General features: G+C 35.4%; 1 protein-coding gene across 1 annotated transcript in view; it reads left to right on the plus strand.

The window, feature by feature from the left end:
* The window catches only part of LRP1B (LDL receptor related protein 1B), a gene marked incomplete at both ends in the record, with an annotated part of 773038 nt that overhangs the window by 647455 nt on the left and 109934 nt on the right, over positions 1–15649 (plus strand). Inside the window, 6 exons of the mRNA XM_082483434.1 lie at positions 314–454; positions 1591–1778; positions 3231–3414; positions 5475–5560; positions 9106–9228; positions 12955–13136. Coding sequence (XP_082339560.1) covers positions 314–454; positions 1591–1778; positions 3231–3414; positions 5475–5560; positions 9106–9228; positions 12955–13136 — 904 coding nt within the window. The remainder of the gene's footprint in view (positions 1–313; positions 455–1590; positions 1779–3230; positions 3415–5474; positions 5561–9105; positions 9229–12954; positions 13137–15649) is intronic.

Here is a 15649-nt window from a genome sequence, read left to right on the forward strand (position 1 = left end):
GTAGTTTCTAAAATGTCTGTTAGAAAGCTATTTCCTAATAATAGCAAAAAGTTAAATTACACCTAAAAGAAAATGTATTTAGGATCGAGAGCTGCATAAATATGTTTTACATATGTGGGAATTGTTTCCTGACTATACTGTGCTGCATAAGAGACATTTGATTTCTCTCTTTGTTGGTACACACCCGTGTATAAGCGTATAATGCTTTGTATCTCTTTACGGAACAAGAGATACTTACATTGCCTTCTGTATGTAAAATTTTATGTCGAAAGTATGAAGCAAAGCATGGTGCCAGTGACTGCTGTATTTCTAGGGTATCGTCACTGTCGTCCTGGAGAGTTCACCTGTGCTGATGGAAGATGCCTGTTAAATTCCCAGTGGCAATGTGACGGTGATTTTGACTGCCCAGACCATTCCGATGAAGCACCTATAAATATCAAATGCAAAAGTTCAGGTTCGTATTTATTAAATTTTTTGAGTAACACGTGTGACCTTTCTTTTTGGAAAGTAATGGTTTAGAATTGTAGACAGGCAGATGTAAAACCTCATAGCTTAAATCTCCAGTGCTTTCATGGCGCTATTCCTCATGTCTTGCAAGACAACTGTGTTGTCAGTCCTCAGCATCCAAAATCTCAGCTCACGAAGTTCAAGCCGTCAGCTTCGATGGCATTAGATGGCTGCTAGTTCAGTAAGGCATTAATTCTGTTACTACTACAATAAGATGATATTCACGTAATTATTGTCAGAGGTTATAGCTTGCCCTGGAAATATTTAATATATTTAATATACTCAGCAGACAGAAATAGATCATACAAAAGGGGATGTTCTTGCTATATTAAAAAGGGGTCTACTTTTATTAGCAAATTACTGACCAAATGTGATTTGTTTTATTGATATTTTGTACTGGCATAAGTTTGCTGAGGTCTGACTGGGTTTCGAGCGGAAAATGAATCCTGGTGTGTATATTATATCCTATTCTGTGGCTTTTTGAAAGACCAGTTCTTCCATTTAGGTCTTACGACTTTATTGTACGGTAGCGCTGGTCCCTTATTACCAGTTTTGATAGAAATCACTCATTTGCTTTGAGGTACGGCAACATACCTGCTTTAACTCTAATTATTCTGCTTTGAAGAAGCTGAATGTAGCTGAGCTGACCTATTCAAGTTTTTCCAAACAGGAAAAAAAAACATGTGCGCATGTCCTTAGACAAGGAATGCATCAGAATTCAGCCAGTCATGTTACTAAACACCTCAGCATCCACAGGGGAGAGAAGCCACACTTTTTAAGTTTTGCAAACTATAGAAATGTATTTTGTGCAGAGATAATGTAGAGGATTCTCAATTAAATGAAAACAAATGTGTAGGAGGGAATAATAAGTTGAAGTATTCACACATTTTCCAGGAGAGGGATAAAACTGTAAAGACACTGAAATGTAAAAAGGGATTATAATACTATCAGTAAGAAATTAATATTCAATTTTTACACAATTGTTTCATTTCACATGCACATATTGCAGCTAGCCCATGAGACAACTCATTCCAAATATTAGTAGACTACACAAAGTTGTGCTTTCTTTTTTTTGTTTTCCAGAGCAGTCATGTAACAGCTCTTTTTTTATGTGCAAAAATGGCAAGTGTATTCCTCAAAGTGATGTTTGTGATAACAAAGAAGATTGTAGTGATGGATCTGATGAGAAAAGCTGCCACGTCAATGAATGCCTCAGTAAGAAAGTTAGCGGCTGTTCTCAAGAGTGTCAGGATCTTCCTGTTGGATACAAGGTGAATAATTACAAAAGATGGGGTAATGTAATGCAAATTCTTAACTCTTAACTGTTTCTAAACTACTGGCTGATTATAATAAAACTCCAGTGAGTTGTACTTCCTTGGAATGAAGTGAATACCGTAGTAAGAACATTCAAATTTTTATTTCAAGTAAGCAAACAATTGCCAATTGTATAAAAAAAACCTGGTAAAATACATACTTTAGACCTATGGAAAAGAACATACAATGCTTTAATTATTAACAAATAATTAAAGCATTGATGTATAAAGATGTATAAAGAGCACTGATGTATAAAGAGCACTGAAAACCAGTTGTGAAAAATGAAAACACATAGGAGGGAATAGCAGGCATAACAGTTTTCTCCAATGTTTTTTCTAAGTCAAAACCACAGAAATTTTTAAACAAAATAAAATTGCCTTAGTTGCAGAACAAAACTGCTCATTGGTGTTTTCTGAGTCAGCTGAATTTGCTCTTTGGCCTGGAGACGTAGAGAGGAATACTCCTCGGGAATTACGTAAACCCTAGCCACCCGCTGCACGCATCTGTAAATAGATGCTGAGAATAGAAGAGAGATTTTTTTCAGAGTTTTAACTCTGAAGTAACCCTAACGGCACCTCAAATCTTTCATTTCTGTAATAGAGTATTGGCCCACTGAGAACTAAATAAAATCTGTCGAAAGGTATTCAAACCTCTGAAACCACGTCCCAGTTGGAGGCCATAGACTGAGAGCCGGAGACGTGTTGGAGACTAGGTTGGGTACAGCAAAAACCTTGTTGAAGTCGCGTTGTTGGGGAGAAAGCATGTCGTGGGTCTCTGCAGAGAATAATAGAGAGGATGCAGGAGGGAACGTGACAGAAAGTTTTCCGTTGATTAAACTATGCCCCTATTTCAAATCCCCTCTACCCAGTTGTATGTTGCGTTACTCGCATTGCATGTGATAAGCTTGCCACGGTCATCATCTGCCCCAATAAAAATCTTCAAGAGTTCTCATTCACATTACTGTATCTATTACACAGAATGCCAGATGTTCAAGAAAACTTCAAGAAAAGTTATTAAAAACTTTGTCTTTACCAAAAAACACACATGTACTTGAAAATAAAGAACTCCAAAGGGTCCATCCATCATTAAATTCATGGGAGAATCCTCTCCATATTTGTGAGAAGATGTGTTTTACTTTTTCTTCAGTTAAAGAAGAAAGAATAATCACTCATTCTACAGGGTTGTTTGGGAGGGAATGGTACTTAGGATCACACCAGCAGTAGTTGAAAAGAAATGCAGGTATGTCTGCCTGTAAACAGTATAAATAGCAATGTAATTAAGATGTCACTTGAAAAACTGAAACTACATGAAAAAGATTATAATGCTAACATATTCAGAAGAAAGTACGTAAGATAACAAAGAGAATCAAAGAGTAATTCAAAATGAATGTATTTGTTTTTCTTTCCCAGTGCCAGTGCTGGCCTGGATTCCGGCTGAAGGATGATGGCAAAACATGTATAGATATTGATGAATGTTCATCGGGATTTCCCTGTAGCCAGCAATGCATCAATACATATGGAACTTACAAATGCTTGTGTGCAGATGGGTATGAAATACAGCCTGATAACCTAAATGGCTGCAAATCCCTTTCAGGTATCACTTTTTTTTTTTTTAATTCACAGCTGTATCCAAATTAATTTGTGAAATACCTTAGCTCCAAGGTCTGTGTTACCCTTTTATGCTTGCATAAACAGAGATACTTTGAAGCACGCTGCTTCTTCAGTAAGCAGTAAGAACGTGATTCAATGTCTGAATCTAATAATAATTTCTATAATAATTTCTATTTTTAGTATGTATTATGTTCAATCCATTTTTAGTGAATAGTTACAGTGGATTATGAAAGTTTGATTTAGTAACTGTGTTAGAAAAAGTATTAGGAAACTTAAAATACATCACTTAATTCTACTTCTGAGTCACATGATAGTAGTATGTTTATAAGCGTTTAAAATACTTCTGCTGTTTTACGTCATCAACTCTAGAATATTAGAAAGTACTTCAAGCTTCCTGGTATGAAAAAGATGAACGGGGAAAAAAATAATAGAAGTTGCAAAATCCATTATTCCTGTAGCATATGAAATTCTCCAGTCTTACGTGTAATACACAGTAAAGTTCACGATATATAAGAACATTGGTTATTTCCTCACCCCTCTGTCTAGGGCACTGATGTTATTTTTATGTGCTTCAGTGAGTAGGATTCGTTAGATCAGTGAAAGGAAGAGCAAGACGTCAACAGGAAAAAAAAACAGAAAACCCATTACTGCGTTCTGCTGGATTTGCTTCGCAGTGCAGGCAACCTGCAGCTTGAGCAGACTCCTCCTTAGTCCAGTCTCGCACAAAGTTGTTTGCTTGTGTTCCCATTTTAAATATCAAAAAACTTCTACTTTCTTTCGAAGCGGCAGGAAGGCTGGAACCGCTGCCTGCCTCGTATTCCTGTCGCGGGTGCTTCCCTCGGTAATCAGGGGAAGCACAGGAGAGGGCAGAAATGCAGGGTCTGTCTAGGGGATGCCTTGCGAGGCGCTCGTCCACGTAGAAGGCATAGATCGCTCACATGAGAAAGGGCGCTGGAACACATCATAGTGCCTTTTATTGGAGTTGTCATATATCAAACTTCAAAAGTGACCACGACAAAGCTGTTTGGGCTGTGGCACGGATGGTTGTGCTGCAAGGAGGTGCCAACCCGTGAATGTTCAGCCTCATTCTAATTTCCTGCATAAGTTGCCTTGAACTCTTTACAACAGAGCAGAGCATTACAGCCATTCTCCACAAATCACGAACAGCTGGCGCCGAGGGTGATGCCTTGGATCATTTACGAACTGGAGAATGTCTTAAGAGTTGAACAGAAAATGCAAGCAAAGCGGTTCGATGTATTCAGTGCGAGGGCAGAGCAGGTTGGACAACACATTACATTCCAGAATGTATGAGCAGTAGATACAAGTCTTAAATACATTTTTAATTATTAGTAGTAAATGTGGGGTTTATTGTATGTGAGGTCTCTGTTAACAGAACTAAAATAGACAGCTTTTTTCCTTTTTCTTTTTTTTTTTTGCTATTATGTGTGTCAGTGTCAGAGGTGTTTCAAAGTAAGTGATGGCATGAATGAGTAGCTGAAGAAATTTTTTTTTTTTTTATAAACTAGAAAACCAGGGGTAAGAAAGCCAAATCTGGCTTCAGTTCAGAATTAGAGAATCAAAGTTTGTCCAAATAGCTGGTTCTTAATGTCTATACTGTTCAGAGTATTGAAATCTCAAAAAGCAATGGTCAAAACGTTCTTGGATTGCAACCACAACAAATAATAGTCTTAGTGATAATTTGAAAGTGAATGTTGAAATAAAAACAAGTGGTATGAAATATATTTCAAATTTAATCTCTGACATTTAATTAGCATAAAATACAGTATGATTCCCATATTGCAAAGGCAAAAAAATTTAAATTACACTGAAAGATATACTAATTGATTGCTTTGTTCATTTTTATACTGCATCATTGATCTTTCTTGGAACATTTGAATGTTTTAAATATTTCTTTCATCCATAACATTGATCAGAGCATGTAACATTTATTTTTCAAACCATCTGTATTTCAGCATTGTATTCCTGATTTTCCATAAATTAACGTTAAAGCTAGTCTAATATATTCTTTCTCCCGGGGTTTAGATGAGGAACCTTTCTTAATTCTGGCTGATCATCATGAAATAAGAAAAATTAGCACTGATGGATCCAACTACACTTTGTTGAAACAGGTATAATCATAGTACCGTGCTCTAAGTTTAACTCAATACTTTTATTCTTTTCTAAAGTGTGCAACTGACGGAAGCATCATCCTACAATTGGCATTGTGTGCACCATAGAACAACTGCAGTATCTTCAGAGTTTTCATAATATTTTAAATTGACTATTTTATCTGAATTTGACATGATTGAATCTCAGGCAGTTGTTTCATCAGTCATTCTGATGTACTAAAAGAATTATGTTATTTGTGATCCTCTTTCATCACAATGTTTTGCGCAATTTGTATATTTCAGTTCTAACAAAAAAAACCAAAACACCAACCCAAAAACTATTTGGTAATGTATTATTTGGGCTATTTACTGTCACGATACAAATCTATTTTTTTGACTTAGACAATTCCAAGACTTTCAATATTACAATACATGGACATATATCTTTGGCTAAATCTAATTTTTTAATAATTACTATAAATTATTCTTACAGAAAAAAAAACTTATTTGAAAAAACCTACAAAAAGAGAAAGTCTCCTAGTAAGTACAGAGCTGTCACTTTTAGCATTCCGCTCTGCTTCTATGCTTCACCTAAGTGTAGTTACTTACCAGAGATTAGAGTTCCAAAATATGTTTTGATAAGAACAACTATTTCCTGGAGTACTAATTAACGAATTGTAGAAAGACTAGAAAAATCAGTTATTGCCAATCGGTAGCGTTAGGCTTGTTGTGACTTTTTGCGTCAGTAAGCTGTTGCATCTTAATATCACAAGAGAGGTGCTCAGGTCTTCACAGCAGTAATTACAAAATTAACCATCTTGCATTACACATTGACTTTATTTAAGCACAGCAAGCATTATGTTAAAGTCTGTCTGTTCTTCTGAAATCCTTCTGACTGCCTCTCATTTACATCTCACTGCCTCTCTCCTCTTTTGCTGGTATATCTATTGATAGAAGCCTGTGAAAAGAGGGGAGCAACAAGTAAATTTTCTTTATGGCTGGTGCTGACAGATTGTCTCAGAGCTTCGTCAGTCTTGAATTTAACGGACTCCTCCTCAGTATGTCAGAGACCATGTAGCTCCAGCCATGGAAGAGAATCTGTGTTTTCCATATCGCATTAATTCACTGGTCTAATAAATACCTCTGCTATTGAACCTGCTGGCCTTTGATCCTCCAAATACAGCATTTTAAAAAGCCTCCAGATATGAAAGCAAAAGAGGGAGCTATACCAGCAGAACAGGTGGGCTGTCTTCCTCATAAGGACATCTTTTTGGCCTTGTAATGTTATGATGGATCGGCTCTTTCTTAGACGTCTACCAGATGAAAGCAAATAGCAGAGCTGCTCTGGCAAAGGAGCAAACCCACCCTTCTCTGTGTATTTGATCTGTGCTTTGCCATTCTAACAGAGCTTCACACAAACTCGGAGTAAAGGACCTGAAAGTAGGAATTCATTCAGTCTTCTCCGAGTTACACGTACCAGCTTTTTCTTTTTTTTTTTTTTTTTGTTTTTATATATATATATATATATAAACAGTGCGACTGTTTGAATTGTGTCTCATGTATGCTCTTTGCCTTCCATTTCCTTCGCTCCTAGTCATCGAAATTCTTTGGGGTGTCCATAGGCAGAGTAGATAGAGAGAATCTCCCTCCTGATTATTTGTAATTTTTACCTGCATTTTTTTAATTGGGGCACCAAGGCAACGCAAATCACAGCCTAGGGTACCCTGCGCTGTGTGCAACAGGAACAAACAAAACCACAGGTTTCAGATGAGCGACTAATGCAGCGGCTGCAGTTTAAAGGCAGGCTGTGTGAGAAGTGACAGAGAGTTACGCTAGGAGGACTTACAAGTGACGTGTGGATCAGGAAGAGGAGATGTTGTCAGGACAGAGAACTCTATTGCAGATGTACACAAACAATTTTACCTGCAGTTGATGTTCTGAAAAATATTGGAACTAAACTGACACAAAATGAACCACTTGAAACCCAAGACTTGCAGGCAGCCATTTCTCTTGCTTAGTCTGGAGACTTAAGAAACTTTTACAGCGTTGTAGAATATGTAGCTGTAAGGCCATTTTTTCACAAATTACAGACTTTGATTTCATGAATGTTACAAATTTTTGATACTCTTCTGTATTCATTTGCCTGTTGTCTCCGTATTTGGGGTGGGGGTTTATCTGTAGGTGCATTTATACTGACAGTAGAAAAAGGGCCGGGAAGAGTGTTTCGCAGCACAGTTATGACAGAGCCGCAGTTGGTTTTGTTAAAACACTGTGCATGGATATGTGATTTTTGAAAATGAGCGTGGTCCTCCAACGCTGTGTTGTCTCAGGCTTTCTTTAATGGTGGGTTGTGCAGCCTAATTACTCTTTTCCTCTACATTTTGATCAAAAGATAGATTTACAGTATTAGACTGTAGTAGTTGGCAGATAGGCCCTGTATCTCTTTCTGTACAATTAAATATTGTTGTTGTTAGTTGTTTATTTTAGAGTTGGCTAGTCCGGAACATTCCCTCTACAACTATGAATTACATTAACGAGGGAGATCGCTCATCTACCTGAGAGTAGAAGGGCATTGGGCTGATAAGGGGATTGATTAAAATGGTCTCGCGGTTTTCAAAGGAGCGCAAACTGCATCCGTTCTTTTTACCACTGCTGCTCCGTCTTTGATTAATAACAACATCTTTGTACATTAAGAATAATTGTGATTTCACTACATCTCAGAATGTTAAGGAGATTATGGGGCAAGGCTTTCCTGTTCTCAGATAAGGAAATAAGAGCTAGCGTCTGAGCGCAACACCTCTCTTTCCTATCTGCTATTTGGGGTGAAAAGCCATTATTAGATGACTGCTCTTTCCAACCTGGAGGAGTACCTCAAATATGATCACCACTCTTTCTTACAATGTATTGGCTTAGGAACTGGAGCCATAGGAGACTTCCAGATGCCTGCTGGATCTCCAGCTCTCACACTTTATGTATATACTACCTCTGTGTGTGTGTGTACGCATATATATATATGTACGCAGTACCTACAATATAGCATCTAAGAATTTAAAACCTCCTTATTCAGGAATTAAAATTAATGCTTCTTTGAGCATCACAACTTTGAATTCCTCATCAATTTATATTAATAATGGCATGTTTTCATTAATAAAAATAGTAAATATACTATTTCTGAGTTGTTCTAAAATGAACGTTATCTAGTTTGCCAAGGTAATGCCAAAAGTAGTCATGAACAGAGAAACTGAACAAAAATTAAAGTATTTACTGCTGAAGTTCATTTTAATAATAGGAAAGAACAACACAGAAGTTTCATTTAGTTACATACGTCATCTGCATTTTTGTAGTGAGATAGTTCTTTGTCACCATATTTATTTGTTACAGTTTTTCTCTTTTTCTGATTGTTTACAAGTAATGCATGGAAAAATGAGAGAGGTACTTCAAAAATATGCAGTCAGTAAAATAAACTATTTTGAATATTACACGCGATGTATTTTGTATTCTGAATGCTGTCCAACAGTTTATATTCAAACATTTGAATAAATGGACTCTTTTTGTTCTGTTTTTAGGGGCTGAACAATGTGATTGCAATAGACTTCGACTATAGAGAAGAGTTCATCTATTGGATTGATTCCAGCAGACCGAATGGCAGTCGCATAAACAGAATGTGTTTAAATGGAAGTGACATCAAGGTAATTGGGGGTTAATAATGTCACTACTAGAATTGAATTTTTTCGGTATTTTGGGAAATGCTCCTTCTTGCTTTTAACCCAGATTGGGGGGGGGGGGGGGGGTTGGGAGTGTTGATATATGCATATAAAGACAGTAAAAGCTAGCTAGTCCTAGTAAAATTTAATTGCATTTGTATCTTATTTGAAATATAAAGGTAGGGACTAAGAGGACTTTATTTATGTGCTAAATTCCTTATGACTTAATTGACAGTTGACTGAAATGGATATTCAGTGTGGTTTACAGAATGCCAAAGAAAAGAAGTATATTAGGTGTGAGCTGTGTAAATACACTGATGTATTATTTCTTCATATACAACTTTCCATGGTCTTCAGTTTGTTTTTGTCTCGCCTCCATTAGGCTGATAATGAAAGTAACTCGATGTCTTTGCTGTGAATAATCCATGGTAAAACTGTGCTCCCATTTCCGCACAGCCTGTCCGTTTTGCCTCTCTAGTGGAAAAACTTCACAAATCCACTATTAAGCACGTTTGTTGACTTACGCGAACATTTTTCCAGAATTTGTGATAAGCAGTAAGGAATTCTTCTTTGCTTATTCTCTTATGTCTGACCTTCTTAAACATGGAACAAATGAGCAGTAACATATCCTGTGAATTTTTTTCCCTCATTGTACACCAGTAAAATCTACAGAGAGAAAAGATTTCTATTTTTCATTTGCAGCTTAGTACACGGACTGACACATCCTCAGAGCACACCGACTTTAGTCTTTTTGAGGGTTGAGGTTTGCAACTGGCTGGCATCAGTGAATGTTGTTTACATCCTGCACAAGGAAATAATCGTTCTTAGAACCTAAAAAAAATGTGGATGAGCCTAAGTTATGGCACTCTGATTCCGTTAGGGTAAACCTAAAGTCCAGCATGCCCTCAAAAGTTCTGGCGAGTTCCTGCAAAGATTTTTCCTGCAAAAAATAGTTGACAGGCAAGTGTGGGGTTCAAAATCCATTAAATCCTTGAATCATATTTATTGCCTTGAAACGTTTTACAAAGCATCCTAGTCAGCTTCTTGTCAATTCTGAATGAGTTTGAATTTTTTTTGTTTTAGGAAATGATTTCAGGACTGGGGATGACCACAGACTTTTTCTTTCTAATGTTAACTATTTCAAGAAGAACAAATAATTTTTTTCCCAGTCAAAACGTTGTAATGTCCAGGTGGGAGAGTCCAAAAAAACTCCTGTTTCTTTCTAATGATGTAATAATAATTTCATTTTTTTAAGGAAAGGTTTCAGAAACTTGAACAAACATTAGAAGAAAACTAGATTGGGGTCATGGAGGCGGTTTCCTTTGTCCTTCATTAATATTTTGCAATTTACAGAATGTCACCTCGATGGAGGTTTTACTCAAATAGGATGCCAAATTCAAGGCAAAAATTGTAAAAATAAGTGCATTTAATTTTTGTAAGATTATTTGGTATTTTTCACTTAAAAAATTGGCCCAGATTTGGCCTCTGAAAGCTAAAAGTATGTGCAGAAATTTTCAAGAATTATATATTGTAGCTGTCTGATATTCTGCCAGTAATCTTTTATCCAGTGACAAATGATAACCTTATGTCTCTTCAACTTAGATTTTAATAGGTTAGCACAGCACATATTTAATAATTGATGTTACAAATAATTAGTTTCCCACTAAACCTGTTTAAATATTTTAACTTTTTTTTTTTGTTGTGGAAGAGAGATTTTATGGTTGACAACCTTTTCCCTTGAAGTATGAATTCCTTATTTTATTTTCTTCATTGTTCTTGTGTTACTATTTGCTATAAATAAATATACTATTAGAGTAAATTGTACTATTTGATATATTATCTAGGTTTTCCCTTTTAGAAGATAACATCTTTTCAGCATACCAACTCTAGTTTTCTTGCTCTGGGTAACCTGATGGCACCTCATTTTTCTTCTGCATCGGATCATGGAGGAGATATTTATACAATTGAAGCAAGAACTTTTTTCACATAAATGTGTTCAAACATTAACACAGTGTTTTATGTATAGCATTGTAGATTCAAATGAAATCTGGCGTTGGAAAATGCTGTAGTAAGCTGGATTGTGTACATTAAATGTCACACTGATGATCTCGGTGACTGGAATAAGCTTAAAGAGACTCTCCAAAGGAAAAGTCATCAGAAAAGCGAGACTAATTGCTTTGGTTGATGCTTCTAGATAGCGTAGCTAAAGCCCTATCTAGGTTTGCAGAGCTATCCGTTTCTACGTGAAATGTCCCATGTTACAGTGCAGCGGTTGCTGCAATTATAGATTTATAAAACAGTGAAGCTGGAAGTGCTAAGGTATTAGAAAAGAAAGTATTTTATTCATATAAAAAAATCGGTGCATGCCTGGATTTAATTTTAAAAAGATTTTATAAAGTGATAAATAACGTAATAACCTGAAAGGGTGCTTTTACATATTCATAACTATAAAATTGGTTTCAAGTATCTTACAGTATCCCTTCTTATCTTGCAGGCTTTTCAGTTTCTTCAGATGGTAAATAAAATTAAAAATAACACATTGTTATACATAATCAGGTTTATGTGTACTGTTTATACTCTATTTCAGATGCTTTCAGTGGTGAAGACGACCATAAATTAGAATATACACTACAGTGATAAACCCATTATTAGTACTTAAGAAATCTTAAATATTTTCAAGTATTGCGCGCTCTGATTATTTTTTTTTTCTTAAGCTCTAGTTGCACAGACCTAATCAGACCTAATCAAGAATAGAATAGGTCAGAATAGACCTTATCAGAAATAGAGTTTTTAAGCCTAAGAAGAAGTTGGACTCTAATGATTTGGAATATTCAAATGTCAGTCAGCACTTAACATGAAGTACTCCCAGTCAAGCAAGATTGAATCATACAATCACGATGAGATTTGTAATCATGTCTATCTAGAGGCGTTTGTTCAAGTCTTGGAATTATTCACGTCATCAAAAAACTTGAGAATAACACATCCCAGTCAGTAGAGCCTGGGGTTTCCAGTGGGTCACTAAATTGCTCCTGTCTCTTTTTTTTTTTTCTTTAATAAAGTAGCCCTTTTGAAATTTAACAAATTCTTAGAAAGTTCCTCTTTCTTCTCCCACATGAATGTTGGAAATAAGAGCGCAGTATTTACTTTCCAACTGGGTAATCTTTTCCTGTTTGCCTGAGTTGAGTGCCCTTAGGGTCTGTCTGTCGTGATGACGTACGGCACTACTGTGATATTAAAATGAAATATATGCCAATGTAGACTGGTGAGAGAAATGGTGAGCAGATGTGTTTGAGGGCACGCTATGGGGAGAGAAGCCCTGTCTCCAATCGGTTCTCTGAAAAATAAACAGAATAGTAAAGGGGAAAAAGTCTTTTTAAAATGAGACAAAAGAAAAATTAGAAACTTCAGTTGAAAAATGAAAGATACAGAACTCTTCAAAGTTGGCACATAACGTTGGAAATTTGGTCTTTACTTCAGGTGGTATTCTCCATTCTCTCTTACTATAAGAAAGTGTCACATTGTCTTAGTTACTTAAGAAGTGTCATTACTTCAGAAGTGTCAGTGTTTAACAGGGAAAAATACCTATTCTTTGCATGTTGTATGTCACTATCATATATCCAACTTCTCAATATTCTGGTATTAGAAACTCGTAGGGAGTTTTTCCTTTCCCAGTATTTGGATGAATAATTTATGTAATATCTGCTTTTCTAGGTAGTCCACAATACAGCTGTTCCCAATGCACTGGCTGTCGATTGGATTGGGAAGAATCTCTACTGGTCTGATACTGAAAAGAGAATTATTGAGGTGTCTAAACTCAATGGCTTATACCCCACCGTCCTTGTGAGCAAAAGAGTGAAGTTTCCTAGAGACCTGTGCTTAGATCCTCAAGCTGGGTATGAATCAGTCATTTCGCAGTAATTAATATGTAACCTTAATTTTATATTTAAATATTTTTTTACAAAAACAGAAGATAGGAAATACTAATTAGTTTTTTATTATCTAACTTTCAGCTACACTGGATATCACTAGTCTAAAATGCATTCCCAATGCTTACTATATCATCATTACATTTAAAATAGGTGTAGTAGAAAGATGAATGCAGATCCTAAAACCATGGTTTGTTATATCTACTACTCTGTAAATGTTTTCTTTTGATAGGAGGAAAGCAGATATTAAAAAAAAAATATGTCTTTTTTTAAGAAATGTGTTACTAAATAACAAAAAGTTCATATTACATGAAAGACAATTCATATGTTTTGTTTTATTGATTCACTGAACTGTCTTGTTAGTGCTCTGTTCTGTGTTTACTAATTTCCAAAATAATTTACACCATTCAACTACCACATACCCTAAGACTTTTTTTCTGATAGTTTTTTCATGTTAATTGCAGAATGAAAATGTTTAATCCCACAGAATTTGAAGATAGCTTTTGCCTTTTTTACTCTATAAAATTAAAGTTTTTATTTTCACACATGTCTAATAACTGGACTGATTCATTATTAGGACACAAGGGGTTTGTTTTAGGTGACAGTTTCTAACTTTAGTTTTCAGAAATTTGATGTTATCCATGATTTAAAAATGTATTGCAACAACAATGATAAGAAGTGAGAACTGCCTAGTTAGTTTAAGTACTTTGTTAACTGGTACCTGTAATTGCTAATTATGGCATGACTTATCATTTATTTATTAGTATAAATCTGTGCTGGTATTCTGAGGACAGTTTTGAGCACCACCACCATTTTTTATTACTTGAATGGTGTGAGAGCTATAGGAACCGCAGACATTTTTTTTAACACTTATATTAAAATTTTAAAATATTATATTTTTTTTTCATAAAATTTATGTCCTTGAGGAAATTGACCTAATATGATGAATTTTAAAAAGAAAAAAAAAGAAAAGAAATCATCTTTCCATTAAAAAATTTATTCAATATTTGACTTTCACAGAATCACAGAATGGTTGAGCTTTGAATGAACTGCTGAAGGTCATCTTGCCCAACCCCAAGAGATACAAGGCCTTTTTTTCCCTGTTTGGTTGTGTTTTTATTTTGTTTTCAGTTTGTTTTGTTTTTTTTTTTTTTTTTTTAAACAGAAACTTTCTAGCCATTGCTATTTGATCAAAACCAAATCAGCATTAGAGAGACTTATCTAAACCATCTAACCATTTCATGCCAGCCTCTAATTCTGATGATAGAAGATAAAATATTTGATATTCTTAAAACAGAAAATGCATTAAAAAATTGAGGTATTTCCTGTTTATGTGGCTATATGTGTAATGCACAGCCATTGGCCACTGGGTCTATATGGGTCAATATGCAGTTAATGCCTCGTATTCAGAGACCTCTCAATTCACCAGTAAACCATCACCTGTATTAACACTATCCACTAAAATATGAGTGTACATTTAATTGAAAATTATTCAAACCTGGTGAATTTCTAACCAAATGTATTCTCTTAAATATTTATGCTGCATAGATTCTTTAAGAAAAATAATACTTCTGAATAGTAATACTTAAATTATTATCTAGTCTCTGGATAAATAAAATAGAGACTATAGAAGGTTTGCCCTATGTCTTTTCATATCTGAATTCCACATGTAATGCTTTCCGTTTTGCGGAACATTAGGATACATCTGTGTGAATAAAGCTATTGTAGTCTTACAACACTCTTATAGTATCATGGCAAATTAAGGATTCTTCTCCATCTCTAAATCTTAAGGCTCAAGTAATCGTCTCAAGTGTCAGTGACAGGAGAAAATTGTTGAGTTCATCTGGACTCTGCCTAAACAAAATCAGTGTGTTTCCTAGCTAAGAAACGGAACCTCTCTACTTCATTATTTTTAAGAGAAAACCCATTTTCTACCCGTTCTTAGAACTAGCATTGAATGTTCTTGTAACTACCTTTTCTTCCCTGCAAAATTTGGCAGGGACTATGTAGATGTTTGTTAAATGTATTCAAGTTACCGATACATGGTATCTCTCTCTGGTTGCCTGGATATCCGAATCTGTTCCCTGTGTATGCAAAAATCAACTCCACAAAGATTTTACAGAGAGTCCCAGTCTTCCAGGAAGGTTTAGATATGCACAGGCATTAAAAACCTTCTTGTGCTCCTGCTCAGTGCACAGCATGTGTACAGACTTCACTTTCCACGACCGAGCTCTTTTTTTTTTTTTTTTTTTTTAATATTTATTTGTTTGTTGGTTTATTTTTAGTATGGAAAGCTGCTGGAAATAAAACCTACGTTTGCATTTCAAATTCAGGGTTATTGTCTGAAATAGCATTAATTGTATCTTAGGGTTTCTCTCACAAATGAGAAATGCTAAATCAGCGATATTGCTGATGCCATACAATAGTAATGATGTGTTTCCAAAGAAAAAGTTTACTGTTGGAGTCAGTGGAGAAGGTTC

This window comes from Vanellus vanellus, assembly GCF_965231255.1.
Source record: "Vanellus vanellus genome assembly, chromosome: 5".
Lineage (NCBI taxonomy): Eukaryota > Metazoa > Chordata > Aves > Charadriiformes > Charadriidae > Vanellus > Vanellus vanellus.